Source organism: Spinacia oleracea, chromosome 6 (assembly GCF_020520425.1).
Source record: "Spinacia oleracea cultivar Varoflay chromosome 6, BTI_SOV_V1, whole genome shotgun sequence".
Taxonomy (NCBI): domain Eukaryota; kingdom Viridiplantae; phylum Streptophyta; class Magnoliopsida; order Caryophyllales; family Amaranthaceae; genus Spinacia; species Spinacia oleracea.
The window spans coordinates 103846588-103862488 of NC_079492.1; the positions used below are offsets into that span (position 1 = coordinate 103846588).

General features: G+C 36.8%; 1 protein-coding gene and 1 pseudogene across 1 annotated transcript; both read left to right on the forward strand.

Annotated features, from left to right (window-relative positions):
- The first annotated feature begins 1094 nt into the window (after window positions 1-1094).
- LOC130459158 (probable pectate lyase 5) lies at window positions 1095-7452 on the forward strand (annotated as a pseudogene).
- Window positions 7453-8247: 795 nt separating this feature from the next.
- On the forward strand, window positions 8248-12212 carry LOC110803612 (uncharacterized). The gene is made up of 2 exons (XM_022009136.2): window positions 8248-8727; window positions 11569-12212. The coding sequence occupies exons 1-2, from the start codon at window positions 8403-8405 to the stop codon at window positions 12096-12098; spliced, it is 855 nt and encodes a 284-aa protein (XP_021864828.1). The 5' UTR covers window positions 8248-8402; the 3' UTR covers window positions 12099-12212.
- Window positions 12213-15901: the final 3689 nt, after the last annotated feature.

Below are 15901 nucleotides of genomic sequence, written 5' to 3' on the forward strand. Positions count from 1 at the left end.
TTCCCTTCTTCCGCCTCTACTACCCACCGACGGCCTGCATCGCCATTCGTTGCGCGCGAATTTCTCTCCCCTCCTTGCGGCGCGATTTTCTCTCCCCTCCTGGTGTTGCTTCTCTCCTTGCGCCGCTGCTTCCCTCGGCTCTCCTCGCGGCGCAGCACGCTTCACAGATCTATTTTTTTTAAGATCTCCTCACGACGCGGCTTCATCGGGGGTGGGGTGGTTGTTTTTGTGGCAGGTAAGGTGGTTATGGTGGTGGTTGGATGATTTCGGTGGGGATTAGGGTGGTTTCGGTGAGGGTATGGTGGTCTTGAAGTGGTTGAGTAGGTTTGTTTGGGCGGCACAGGTGGTTGAAGCGGTGGGTCAGGTGATGTTTTGGTGGAGGTGTTGGTCAAAGACGGTCAAAGTGGCAGTTAAGTTGGTTGGATGAAGAAGAGTTTGGGGGTTAGCCTGATTCCTTGGGGTAGGGTGATGAATCAGAGTAGAGGGAAATAGGGGAATCATAAGGGTAAAGGGAATGATTAAATTGATCAATCAAACAACAACAAAGGGAATCAAGGTAGTTGATTGCCTTTCCCTTTGTTGAAACCCCCCAACCAAACGCCCCCTTAATACTCTAACGTAATTTCTAGGGCCCAAACACTCTTATATATATATATATATATATATATATATATATATTTTTGATAATTATTATTGTCGTCGTCTTATCCATTTCAACATTGATGATATTAAAAGTTTATTAATATGTGCCCGCGCTAATGCACGGGATAATTATAAAAGTATAAATATGTTAAATCAATACTTCGTATAATAAATATCAATATCATAATGGACATGAATATAATGTTTGAGTAAACATTAGAAACAAAGTAAGAAACTAATCAAGAACAATAATATATAGTTCAAGAAAATCATGATGACCTTTAAAAATTGAAATTACAAAAATGAGTATGTGGTTAATTTTAATTCGCGTCTTAAAACAAACCCCACAAAGCCAAATCCCCATACGGCGGAAGGTCAACCCAGCCTCAGATAAAAATAGCCAAGTCGTTGGTTAGAGAGTGTCGTATGACTACTTGAGCAGCAGCCCTACAATGACGATCAAGAAGATGAGTGATCAAAGAGCTCTTAGTAAGTCCATTTCCCCTCGCCATCTTGACACCCATTAAGACCATAAATGGACAATGAAAACGCACCACATCAGAAGGCATTAGAGATTGAGATCGGTTGGATTTTTAATTCCATGGTGTAACACAACAACTCCAAAAGGGGCAACACACTATGTATCTACACTATGCAGCCCCAACACACAGCAACACCACGCAATAATAACCACCACAACAACACCAAACAACAACACCACGTAACCCCGCAGCCACCGCGACAAACGTCACACACCCACGATACACAAGAAGCAGCCGCCCATAACTCCACACCAACGTCGAACCCGAAACAAAAAACACCCACGTCGCAAACACTTGAAAGTCATCGGAAACTGATCAACAACTCCCCAAGAAAGTCGCCAGAAACCTTCCTGAAACTGCCCAAAACCGGTCCTAATTCCGCTGCCAAACTGACCCAATACTAACACACCTGAAAACCTTTTACCGTCACGTGAACCCCCTGAAAATTTGCTTGAAAACTGCACCAGAAACACACCAAAACTGCAATAAAAATTTGAAATAACCGCCCGAAAAACCGTCTGTAACCGCCTAACCTGCGCCACCTAACCGCCTGCAACCGCCTGAATCCTTCGCCGGACCAATTAACGCCGCATCCACTGCCGGATTATGTACGTGGAACCTGCACCCTAATCACCCCTTTTGAGAGATTTTATTATTATAATTATTATTATTATCACTATTATTATATGATTTAATTTTTTCTGATCTAATTTGAAATAAGAAATAAAATCTTAAGGTGAATTAAACCGTGCCTAATTTTACCTTAAAAAAAATTTAAAATCTATAACCTTTTAAAAGCTAGGAGTTGTGTTTTACTATTCATGCAATAGTAAAGTACCTGAAAAGCCCTTAACTTCTTTACCATATATCATTTTTGCCTCTTAACTCCTCATATCTATGTAGACGGTTTTTCTCTCCTCACTTCTAGGTTCTTCGTGATTTCCTATCTCCTTCCCGCGGCTTTGCTCTCCATGTTCTTGTATGGTAAGTTCTTCAATCTGTCATTCTTCTCGTTTGTGTTTCTCCTCTCTTCAACATCAACAACTTTCCTAACTATTCTTATTTTTGTTGTTGATTTTTGCAGTCTTCACTTTCCTAGATTCGGATGAGGTGAGTATCATTATTTAGGGTTTAATTCTTTTTTTTTGTTTGGAAAAAAAATGAATTTGCAGCAGCTATTTAGTATTTACCTCCGTTTGTTGATTGTATTTATTCATTTTCCGTGGATTTTTTGTCATTTTATCAAATGTTTTTGTCTTCTACCTTGATTTCTGTGGTAAGTTTGTGTTTTTCTTTATTGTGAAATTGAATGATTGAATTTTTAGGAGAAAATTCGTTTTGATTTCTTCTTGGGTTTAGTTTGTTGAGTTTACATTTTTGCTTTAACCTAGGCTATGACTCTTTCAATTTATCATTATATATAGTTGTACTGGCTCACTCCTTTCTTTTTGTAATATTCAGTTTGCTACAATGGAGATATACAACTCCCAGTCGATTCCTCTACAACATTAACTCAACGGGGCTTTATGTGTTAATTTCCCATCTTGATTTGTATGGGTATTCTATATAATCCCGATTGATTAATTTTATTCGAGTTTTATTTGTATAAGCTTTTGAAATAGAGTTAGATTTTAATCCTGAGGTATTGGGTAGCAATAATAAATGGAAATGGTTGAAGATCAGTTTGGGTTTTAGGTGCTATTTTCATAATCATGTGAGTAGATAGTATTCAAATTTGTTTGATTTTGATGGCTGATCTCTCAACTACTCAACTGCATTGTTTAATTTGATGTGATTGATTATTTGTTATTACAAACTCAGTGACTTTCCAGTTTTTTTATTAGAAATGTATTTTACACACCTAAGAGAGATTTGGAATTTGTTTCAATTGGATCCATCAATCGGTTTCTTCTATGATCTGGTTTCATTTGAATGATATTCAAAATCATAGGCTAGATTGTGTTGGTTATTCAAACCTCTAGATTTTAGTTGTTATATAGGATAATTATTTATTCTATGGTGTGGAACTTTAGTCATGAGTTAGATGTTGTAACTTGATGCTTCTTGTTGTTGCTATATTGAAATGTTGTTGGCTACTCTTTATTCTAGCAGTTCTAGGTACGGGTGGATGAACATCTAACATGTTTCTTTTATATAGGCATATTTTCTTGCTACAACATTTTTTTTCAACCATGAATCACCAAGAAGGGGAGAGACCTTTTTGACTCAGAAGATCACTCGTGTTGTTAGCAGGATCAAGATCGGGCCTCAGATCAAGCTTTTCTTGGTAATTTGCAAGCATCAAGGGATTGGGTATTCACGGGAGACTATGTTGAAGCAATGTGGTTGATGCTTCAACAGGAAAATCCTGATGACTATGTGGTTGCCACTGAGGAGTCCCATAGCGTTGAGGAGTTTCTGGATGAGATTAAGAGCAGGTAATATCCGAAAAGTTCTATGAAGTGGAAAGTGCTCGAGTTTATAAATTTGTACAATTGTACTACATAATAGTTGTTAAATGTAGGATTAGAATAAATATAACGAGGGAGTGTTTGTATTAATGATTTTCATATGAATTTGAAGGGAGTTCAAGGAGAAGAACGAAGTGGATAAGGTGGTGCTCTGAACAACAACCACATAGAGGTATGGCAATGTTGTAGTGGGGTTGATTGGGTTCACAGAGAGCATGATCAAATCGTGCAGGGTCATGTTTTTATTAGCTAAACTGGTTGTATGACCCGTATCTTGCAGTATAGTAACACTATGTATGCATGGCTAACATGGGTTGTGTTTCATATTTTGAAGGGCGAATAATGCTCGTGTCAGTCGGGTAATCCTATCGACGATTGCTGGAGGTGTGACGAGAACTAGGATAAAAACCAGTAGCAGTTGGCAAACTGTTCCATCGGATTTGGTAAGAATTCTATGGGAGGTAAAAAGGGCAAAATCTACGTGTTAGATGATCCGAGTGCGGATGTTGTCAACCCGAAAATCAGCACATTAACGTACGGGGTAAGCCAAGATGAACCGTTGTGGATAGTTTTCGCTACTGATATGGTGATCAAGCTGCAACAGAAGTTGATGACCAGATCTCTCAAGACCATAGATGGAAGAGGAACTGATGTGCACATTGCTGAGGGATCCTGCTTCGTCTATTCGTCTGACATAAGGTGAACAACATAATCATCCATGGCATTCAAATACACGACTGTAAACATGGAGGGAACGCGTATGTCAGGAAATCACCAACAATTTGCGGTTGGAGAAGCAAATCAGATGGTGATGGCTTGATTGACGCCATTCGTGGCTCTACCGCGATAACCATATCTAATAACTACATGACAGATCATAATAAGGTCATGCTCTTGGTACATAATGATAATTATAAACAAGACAAGAACATGCAAGGTACAATAGCTTTCAATCATTTCGGAGATGGCCTTGTTCAAAGGATGTCGAGGTATATATAAAATAATGGAATGATCTATATTAATATGTATGATTAATTTAAGGTTACTGCAATCTTTATATATTTCTGTTCTTCCTCTATTTACAGATGCAGACATGGATATTTTCATGTCGTGAATAACGACTACACTCAGTGGCGAATGTATGCCATAGGAGGAAGTGCAGGACCAACTATCAACAGTCAAGGTAACAAAGTCCTAGCTCCTGATAGCCGGTCCAACAAAGTGGTGATTCTTCATTCTCTGATTCCCAATTCTACAGAAAACTAATAACTTATACAGATGCAGTTCTAAATTTTACCTGATATTACATGAGTTCATATCCAAAAAACTGAAATTGAACTGACTGTTTTTTTTTTAATATAATAATAAGCTTATCAGCAATACCCTATTTCTTTTTTAGTAGACTCGGTCCGAGATGACTTGAAATAAAAGAAAATATATGAATATGACTAACCAAATGGCTTGTAACAGGTCACTAAACGCGAGAAGGCAGCATAAAATGAATGGAAGAAATGGAATTGGACATCAGAAGGTGATTTGTTTATGAATGGAGCGCGATTTGTAAACTGGTCGTGTTTGTAAGGTATGGCAATGTGGTAGTGGGGTTGAATGGCTTCACATAGAACCTGATCAGTACTAAACAACAAGGTTTTTGTATTAAGCTATCAAAGTTTGTGTCTTATGCTATCAAGCTATAAAACAACAAGTTTTATGTCTTAAGATATCAAGCATTGCCATTTAGAATATGATTTATTCTAGGTGTTTCTGCGGCTTAAGCTATCAAGCTTTTGCCAATTTTTATTAATTGGATTTGCTGTAGTAGTGGATAAATTTATGGGCTTTCTTTGCATGAGCGCAGTCTAATGGTATTTGTTATCTGTTATATTGGGTTCAAGTTTGAGGGACACTCGCAAGAAATTGCATATTTAACATCATTCATCTGAATGTTGAACCTTAATTTGATGCTTTTCTTCGTAGTTTAAGCCATTGTAGAAGTCGTTCTCTACTTCATGACGCCTACTTCTAGACTTCGGCTGATATGGTCATGCGCTCTACACTCTCTCTATTTTTGGTGTTCTCATAAGGTCAAATGTGCTTATTTCTTCCATCTCGTCAATTTGATATTTATGCCCCCTCAAGCTCAAAAAATATATTTTATAAAGTTTTTAGAATGTAGTATAAGTGAGGGTAAAAGAACTGGTTGAAAGGCAAGGTAAGGGCATTATAGGAATCGACTTTTTAATTATGCAATAGATCATATGGCAATAAGCAGAGAGTTATTAGAGGACGGGAACAGAGGGGGGGGGGGGGAGGGGAGGGGAGGGGAGGGGATGGGGGTTATCATTTGTTAATGTACTAACTAACTAACAACACTAATTCAATATGATAATTTCCTTCAAAAAAAAATGTTATCAGTAAATTTAGATTCCAATCACCATTTTGATAAAATTCCATTTAGACTATGATTCATTCCATGTGTAGATGATTTTATATTGAGTAGCTTTATAATTTGTTATGTGTTACTCCGTATATGTGTACACAAGAACAAGTATGTGTTGTCCTATATTTAAATGATGTATAGTGTTCTGTGATTTTTTGACATTTTGACAGTCCTGCAAGCATCCATTTTTAGGATCGCGCCTCCTTCAAAAAAAAATCTAAAGAAGTATTAGACACTTGTTGATTGTATCTCTTTTTGGTTGAAAATAAACAATTTTGTTAATGAGTGCAGTTGCAACAAGACAACACAAGATATGTACAGTATATATACCATATCCAATACATTAAACTTTCGTCTGTCCTCTCCCGCAGGCTCCAGGGGTTGCTGATTCAAATGCCACTAAGTACTCAGTGAAAGTCCTGCATGTAAGATTCTGTTATAGTCCTTTAGCTCTTAACCTCTTCATTTCGTTGAATTGTGGTGTATACATGATGTTGTTTCTTAAAATATTCAATTGACAAAGAAATTGAGCTTTAACCTGGTTTAGTTATCTTTTTCCATGGGTTTCTACTAATTGACCAAATATTAAGCTTTTCAATGCCCAAAGTTAAATCTTTACATTCTTGTTGCTTGCTACTTAACAACAACACACAAGAATCATATTTCTTAAGCAGTTAAGCCACAAGAATATATTATGTTTAATCAGGTCATGCTGATTAACTAATATCAAATCTGTTTATCTTATACATTTACAGTTCAGTCATGTCCTCAGTAATTATGGATTTAGAGAATTTTTCAAGCGCTGCGGAATTCAAATCTCTAATAAGGAGTAAGCTTAATGAGGTTATAGTTCTGAGATGTCCAGTTCTTGTTGAGCTTCACCAGGAGTGAGCTTAATGAGGTTATAGGCCTTTTCTAAGTTGCTGAATTCACTATATCATAATCACAAGATTAGAGACCCTTGAGATTTTTTCTGAATATTTGACTAATACTTTCTTTGGGGCGGAGAAGCTGAATTTAATTATTGTAAAAGTATGCAACACTGCCTCTGCCACCGGAAACTGAATTTTCTGTCTCTGCGATGTTGTCCAGATGGGCTTTTTCGTGTAGATTACACGCAATTTTAACCTCTACTTGAAGGAAATTTACCTGGTGAATCCTTGTGCTCTAAAAGGTGGTAGTATAATTATTAAGGTTGTTGTATTGGGTGTTAATGTGTTATGGTTTGGTTCCCTTTTTAATACGGAGTATTTTTTTTGGCAATTGCTGGGAATGAATTAGAAAATTGTTAATTATGATGCTGAAATTTATGAAGATGACTTTCTTTCACCTTTTTAGCTCTCCTGTCTACCTTTAGCTCGGAAACATCTCTCGTTAGAGTGCTATAAACCCATTGCTCGCTGGTTCATGAAAAGGAAACATGTAGTAACTTTGGTGGCGAGTGATTACATAGACTTTTTTTTTATCTTGCTTTTTCAAGTGGTTTATCAACGTTTTGCAATTTTTTCTTGGCATCCTTCTACTCCTTGCTTTGAGTTTATGTTCCTCATTTCCTCCATTTAAGATTTTGCCTATTGCATTTAACGACAATCAAAAGAAAAATACATGAAACAATTTCATTTGCTCTTCTCTCTTTCTCCTCTCATCACTGTTCTTCTCATCTTGTCTAGCAATGTGATTACAATAACAAAAATCTGAACTAGGTTGCTTTGTTTACTTTGTTATTTTGATGTTGTCACATTTCTTCCCAACCTTATTTATGTCGGGCGATACTCAAACAAGTGTAATTTAAAACTCCAGTGCGTTAAGTTATAAAGTTCCCTCCCTTGTCCATTTGATGTTTACATGTAAATATTTTGAGGATATCATGAAAATGTTTGTTTTTAAAGTGTTTCATAAAATTATCGAGAGTCGGGTGGTAAATTTGTAATGTCTATAGTGGCCTTCAAAGTTAAAATGAAAATTTGTAAATGACCTGTGGTGTCTTTTTTCTATTTCATAAGTCTTTTCCGCTACTACAATCATATCAATATAACAAATTATAATTTTGCAATTTATATTAGTTATAGTTTTATAAAAAAAAGTTTCACTAGCCGACCAACAACTAGTAAAATAAAATTGGTAATCCGAAACCCTTCGATTTCAAACACCCAATTCGGGTTAACACTCGACGTCTCATGAAGTCCTGAGTCCCGACTCTTGAATTCCTCACTCTTTCTATCTATCACATCCCCAAATTAGACTCCCTCTCCGAACCCTAACTTTCTCCATCCTCCCCGGCGCACTATTTCTCTCTCATCAACAACGATGCAGAACGGTAAGGTTCGATGGGGAGAACTTGACGAAGACGAAGGAGAAGATTTGGATTTCCTGCTACCTCCAAGGCAGGTGATTGGTCCAGATGACAACGGCGTCAAAAAGGTCATCGAGTATAAATTCAAAGATGATGGAACCAAGGTTAAGATCACCACCACAACTAGGGTTCGTAAGCTAGCCAAAGCTCACCTTAGCAAGAAGGCAGTTGAGCGCAGGTCTTGGTCTAAATTCGGCGATGCCGTTCACGTTGATGTCGGGGCTCGTCTTACAATGGTTTCTACTGAAGAAATAGCCCTTGAACGCCCTAAGCCTCATGGTTCGCATCGATCTCGCCATTTTTTCTATGTCGATTTTACTGGTTTTTCTGAATTTTGTTGCGAATTGTTTTGTTGCTGGATTTTGCTGTTTGATTTCGTTGTTTTTGTTGATCCTTTGAGATTGATGAATTTGGCTGTGTTGCTTTTTCTTATTGACAGTCAATTTTATGGTTAAAAGGGTGTATTTTTGCTGCATAATTGGAAGAGGGCAGGGGTTTAACTGTTTTATCGAGACTGTTCATGAGAATATCGGGGGGAATTGGAGTTTACTAGAGTTCTTTATGTATGTGTTCTTAATGTAGGACACTAATGAGGCGGCGAGTGGGTATAAATTTTGGCTCTTTATGAATTATGGTATATGTGATATCTGAAGCAATTTTGAAATTTTCTGACTGACGATCATGTAGCTGATTTGGAGATTGAAGGAATCACTACAAAAAGAAAAGAACTTGAGAAATATTTGTTTAATAATTGATGATGCTTCAGTAAGGTGCGGTTCTATTTTAATGTCGAAATAGAGTTCCGGGATAGTATTTTAGGCTGAAAGGGAAGCTTTGGATGGATTACAGTTGTTTTATTTAATCTAAAGATTTGGTGCATAGTGAATAATTTTTATTTGTTGATGGATAATTATTGGGAGGTTTTGGATAACAATAGGCTTGAGACAATAAAGACTTGAAGGTTTCACTATCTTGTTTTGTTCTGTGTCAAGTCAAAATTAAGAGATAGATTTATTGTAATTGCATTTTATAAATTTGGTTTGGTAAACATAGGTGATGGATAGATTGGTTGTCTACACGAATGATTTAACAACTTTGTGACTGGATTGTGGTGCAACTTATTATTCTTGTTGTAGTGTAAGGGAGGATTCAAGACACTTGCGTAACATTTGGATTTTAAAAAACATAGAGAATTGATTTCGTGACACGTTTTGGTGGTAAATGGAATATAAGTAGCTATTGTAGTTGGGGGAGTTGGAGAACATTATGAACACGTAGAACAATACGGTTTTTGTGGTTGTTGCTGCTGTTACTGTTTTTGTGGCCGTTTTTGTCAATCACTATTCTTCTACTGTTCTTATGTGTTGCCACTGTTATTTATTAGTAGTCTTCATATAGTGATAGTATTAGCATTGCTGTTACTAGTACTGTCAGTTTTAATATGTAACTGAATATGATTGCATTGTTCTATGTACATAGAGTTTTCAGTGATTATTTTCTTCCACAATTTTTTTTTTACAGTGTCAATATTCTTACTAATACGGGCAGGGTTGTGTATATTTGCACCTCCTCGGATCTCCCATCAACTGGATACATGATAGGTTTGGTGCTTCGTTTCAGACATGTGCTCTGATAAAAATAGAGCACTCTAGAATAGGTAGTGAGGTAATAATTGTGATAGTTATCTTAATGAACAAAGTCAAAATGGATGTTGCTCTAAATTTGACCTTCATTCGTCATACATATATGTGCACAACTGGAAAGTATGAGCTATTTCAATGGAGGAACAAGTGAAAAAGTAAGACTCTTGATGATGGAGATCATCAATAGAAAAGAATCGTGAAAGGATGGATGTCCCTCTAAGTATATCATGATAGTCTCTTATTTTATATTTGTGGTGATGTGAAACACATCAAAAATGTTTCGGTACATAGTGGCCTGTCCACATTATTTTTAATTCTTCACTTCCTCTATCATGGGCACCCGAATATCCCTACCCGAATATCTTTTCCGCTTTTGATTACATATAAAGTATTACTGGAAGAAAACAAAATATAGCTACGTTGGGATTGCTAGTTACCATCATACATTTGTTTCCATCAAATGCTTAATGTATACAGTTTATATGTTCACTGTCTCCTGATTACTCTTCTCTGTCCCTTCCCCATAAAAAAATCATACCTGACAGACTGATAAGTAGCAGTTTGCCAACAATGACAGCAAAAGATACTGGAAAATCTCATCTCTGAAATCTGGTGCTCATATATATATGTATGTTTCGAACTTCGAGTTGTGTTAAAAGACTTAAAACCTACGAAGTATTAACTAAAAAAATATATATTGGGCGTATAGTAAAAAAAATTAGCTTCGCAGAAGTAGTATAAAACCATCCCTCTTGGGGACACTCCCTCCAATGGCTGTCTCTATCGTAGGACTCTTGCTATCGCCTTTGATACCCTTGTTAGCCCTACAATGCAGTGCTGACAGTGGCAACATAGTGCAGCTAAGTATGTTAGTGGGAGTGTATTAGTAGTATCTTGGTAGTTGGATATGCGAGTATTTGAAGATTGGATGGGATCACAGGGAAGTGTCAGAATGTAGTTTAAGATTCTAGGATTTTTTGTTTTATTGAGATTCTAGGATTTTGCGTACTTTGTTTGCGGAAAGAAAGATCCTCAGAGAGTGTTGGTTGTAGCACACACCTTATACTTCTGAATGTAATTAGGCTAGACTTATATCAAGTGCTTGCTCTAGTGTTTAGAAATTAGGATGTTAGGTTTCTTGCTGTTAGTTCATCCCTTTTTTTCCCTTCTTTTTGTTCCTTTGTGAGAAGAACTGTTGACTGATGATATATTCTACGGAGTATAACTTATTTCTGATGAGTAGCAGTTTTGGATTGGAAGTGGTCCAGTGTAAATACTGGATGGTTGATTTTGTAGGACCAACTATTTTCTAGGATAATTTAATTTCTGGCATCGTAGTAAGAATTTTTTTGTTAGATCCTTGTCTATGCTGATGATCTAGTATATTCGGGAACTGTTTCTTTGTGGGTCAAGTTTTACCTGGAATTATCACAAGCCCCTATTTTAGCATTCCTTATAACGTTTGTTTTCTTGACAGGGACTAAACAAGAGGAGACTAAATCTGCAGGGGATAACCCTTTCGGTAGCAAAGGTGCTGTCCTTATGGTTTGCAGGACTTGTGGTAAAAAGGGTAACCACTGGACTGCGATGTGTCCCTACAAGGATCTCGCACAACCTCCTGAAAGTTTTGCTGATAAGCCTCCCACAGATGGGCCAGCAACTGCTTCTACAACTGGTTCCAAAGGAGCTTATGTTCCTCCGAGTTTGAGGGCAGGTGCTGAGAGAACCCCTACTGACATGAAACGCAGGAATGAAGAGAACTCAGTTCGTGTTACTAACCTATCAGAGGATACCAGAGAGGCTGATCTTCATGAGCTCTTCAGAACTTTTGGTCAGATCACCCGTGTTTATGTAGCCATTGACCAGAAGACTGGGTTGACCAGAGGTTTTGGATTTGTAAACTTTGCCATCCGAGAAGAGGCTGAGCGAGCCATCAACAAGCTTAATGGTTATGGTTATGATAATCTCATCCTTAGGGTCGAATGGGCCACGCCAAGGGCAACCTAGAATCATGAATTTTTTATAGTATATGAAATCATATTTTGATGATTCGGAAAAACAAATTACCCTTCGTCCTTTTTTATTTTTTACGTGGTAACATGCACGCGATTTAACAACTAATTCACGCGATTTAACCACTAATTAATCTTGATAAAGGAGCTCAATAATTATCACCACCACTTTGTTAAAGGATCAATAAAAATTTATTTACAAAATTGTACTCCGTATCATATTGAGAATCAATCTCAATGATTTTACTCCAGAAAATGATACTCCGTAATAGATATTTTTCGCTTAATTAAGGTAAAGAATATTTAAAACAAGAGAGCTGCTACGTTGGCAATAATACTCCCGCTTGGCATTTTTTAAATGGATCTACTATTGTAATTGGATTGAGAAAAGTACAAAGTCTAATGCAATTCAGTCTAAAATTGTTGGTTTGGATTGGACTTGAAATTTTTTTGATCGGACTTGGACTCAAATTTTCAAGTCCAATTAATTTTGGATTGGACTTGGACTCAACCTTTTGGAGTCCAAAAATTCAATTAAATCCAAAGTTTTAAAAAATTATCTATATATAAACATACTTCGTATGTAATTTAAAACTATTGTGAAATACGTAGTATGTAATTTTTGGACTTTTATTTAGTACGTGCAATATATAAAAAACAACCAAATGTTACATTTCATAACCCAAAAAGATCATCTTTCTCTTTCGCTTTCTCGTCGTCTACGATGGTTGGTTATTAGAGCAAGATTAGCGCTAGTATAAGCTAAGACTTCCCCGTCATCTTTTTATTAATTTTTATTTATTTTCAATTAATCAGATTCTTGTTGAGACCCTTTTAGACTTACTTAATTTTTCCACTTCACCCCTCGTACTCATTCAAGACTCCTCAAATTATGAAAATAATAAAATAAAAAAGAATAAATAATAATAATTAACATTGAATGTATTGTTTAAACGTCTTAAGTAGAGTCTTGGAATTCCAAGACTCTTGCTCAGACTTTTCTCATACTCTTCCACTTAAATGGGAGGTCTTAAGTTAATATTCAATAAGACTATTGCTCATACTATTACTCAGACTACCGCTAATCTTGCTCTTAAGCTTTAATATATTTCAAAATTTACGTTTTTTAAGAACTGAACTATTTTTGGCTAAGTATTTAGGTGCGTACGTAAGACATATATGTTTTTTGCAATATTATCTATTGCTTAAACGAATCTGACTATTTATTTTCCCTTTATGGAAGAGTGACTTATAGTTATAGGTGTTAAAGGATTTCATATCCAATATTTTAATACTTGTACATTTTATTTTATGTGTCCGAAAAGTTAGACGGTAAGATTATTATTTGCATCTATGTTCGAACCATTTGAGTTTAACTTATTCTTTTTTAATTAAAATAAAGTTTTTTTTAAAAAAGAAAATCGGATCGGATTGGACCAGATTCAGACTCAAGAAAATTTATATGAATCGGACTGGATTGGACTCGAAAAATTTTGGACCGGACTCGAACTCAAATATCCAAGTCCAAAAAATTTTGGATTGGATTTGGACTTGGCAAAGTCCAATCAAGTCCATCCAATTTACACCCCTATCTGCGACATGAAAACAATCATTCTGACCTGTGATCGGGGACTTTCCGATTCGGGGTATCTCTCACAGGTGATGGGTTGATATACGACTGATATATCCTTCCAGACCGGGTAAAGTTATTGACCTCGGTTTCTGCAAGAGGAGGGTAGGTGAATGGCACTGCATGCCAGTCTTCGGTGAAGTAGTTCTGGCCTGTGGCCTCGGCTTGGAACAGATAGACATCCTTGGCATTGTCGTCCCAAATGCCGCAGACGTCGTTACATTGGTGGATCGCTGGTGATCGGGCCAACGGTTCTCCTTGAGGTGTTATATAGCTCAAGGGGTCAAAGGTCGTGCACTCAAGGTGGTCGAGTGTTATGCAGCAAGTTCCTAGAGGACTTTTGTCGTTGCTTGGCTTGTGCACGTTAGGTAGTGGAATGACATTGTCCATCATGTATCGTGTTTTTGAGGAACCAGCCGTTTTCGACGTCATGGCCCTTGCCTCTGTGGTACTTGAAGTAGGCAGAGCCGTCCAAGTACTTTCCTTTGATTATTGCGGGCTCAAGTGTTGGTCCTAAAGAAGCCATTTTTCATTGAGCGTAGAGTCGGTCATTGGTTGCTTCCAAAGTGGACCTAGTGGGGTGAACTTTCAGTCTCTGACCCAACATTAGTCCTTAGTGGGTTGTTTTTAACAGCGTGGACTTCTTGCGCTTGGGAATGTTTGCCTTTCTTGTAAGTGTTGTTTCGAGGCATGTACTGTGGTTTGTAGGGTTTTTGGTTGCTCAAGTCCAATGGTTCTCATTAATCTCAATCTCACTATATGGTAAGTTATGTATTTGGTGCTCAAATTCGGATCGTTCTTATTAATCTCATTCTAAATATATAATACATCTAAGTTTCCTAATCCTATACAAACACGTATTTAGGAAACAACTAGTTTGGGCTCAGGCGATGCCCCACATTACTACATTAATAATATTCACATTTACTTATTTTTGCAATAATAACATGAAATATCTATTCTAATATTTTAAAACACAATGTTTGTATAAAGTGATGCCACGTGTCATTACTTTTATATTATTTTATTTTATTGTTAAATACCATTTATATTCATCCTTCTAACTTCTTCTCCTTAATTAGATACGGAGTATTCATTTATTTCAAAATTACTTTTATTTGTTTCACATTCTAAGTTTAATTTCATTATATATACTCCGATTGCTTCACATTTTATTATTTCAAAATTTGTGTATCCTATTTATATTACATAAACGAAGTAACCGAATTTTTAAATTAAGAAACTCGTGCGATGCACGAGGTAAAAACTAGTATAATATAATATAATAGTATAGATAGTTTAGTTAAATTTTGAATAGAACGTCCGATAGTATTGAACTACTATGAGTATTGAGTAATCCTATCGTAACACATATACTCATAGTCTCATACTTCTGCAGTTCTGCTTAAAGACGTGAAGGTTATGCTTAGAGAAAAGAGAGTATAAATTTTCTCATAGTATGTCTAAAAACCTTGTCGTAGAACACGAGCAATACTACAATTATAAATTGTTCCGGTGTTGTAAATATGGAAACAATGGGCTTCGAATGAAGGCCCTTTCGTATGTGTTGAAGATCTTGATTGTTTGAATGAGTGGAGTCCGAATTCACCTGCACAAGAGCAAAGTCACTAGCCTCGGGGGTGTTTCCGAGGAAAGCCCCTCCGATGCCTAAGTAAGAACGATGCTCGGATTCTAGAGAGAAGTTCTCTAGAAGAGTAGTCTTAAGGCGATAAATTGGACGTACCTTGAGGTGTGAGCCTTGGCGGCCTATTTATAGTGTTTGCATAATAAATGCCCATAGGTCATTTATTGCTATTGGGCCTTGGGCCTTGATGGATGACTGAATAGCCATTGGTAGGTTTGATGCTGTTGTTTAGAGCCATTGGGCTTTAGACTTAGTGGCCCAATTGAGAATCAATTGGGAGCCCAAACAACATGCCCCCCAGACCCGGTCCATTTAGAATTAAATGGGTGGGTTTCCAGCTGTCAGAAGTCCGAAAGTTCCCTCTCTTTTTTTGAAAAGAGATGATTTGCATTGATGACAAGTGTTGGGAGTTGTATTGCGTCGTGGAGATCGTGGGTTGAGGAAGTTGATGCGCCCTTTTTCTTTTCTATAAATACTGGGTGCTTTGCTCTTTTCGAACTTTTTACTCCTTCTTTCAAACCCA

Bases quoted from the DNA above. Each gene is read 5' to 3' on its own strand.
- LOC110803612 (XM_022009136.2), top strand. From the start codon at position 8,403: ATGCAGAACGGTAAGGTTCGATGGGGAGAACTTGACGAAGACGAAGGA. The intron at 8,728-11,568 runs GTTCGCATCGAT...TTTTCTTGACAG, and splicing joins TGAACGCCCTAAGCCTCATG to GGACTAAACAAGAGGAGACT.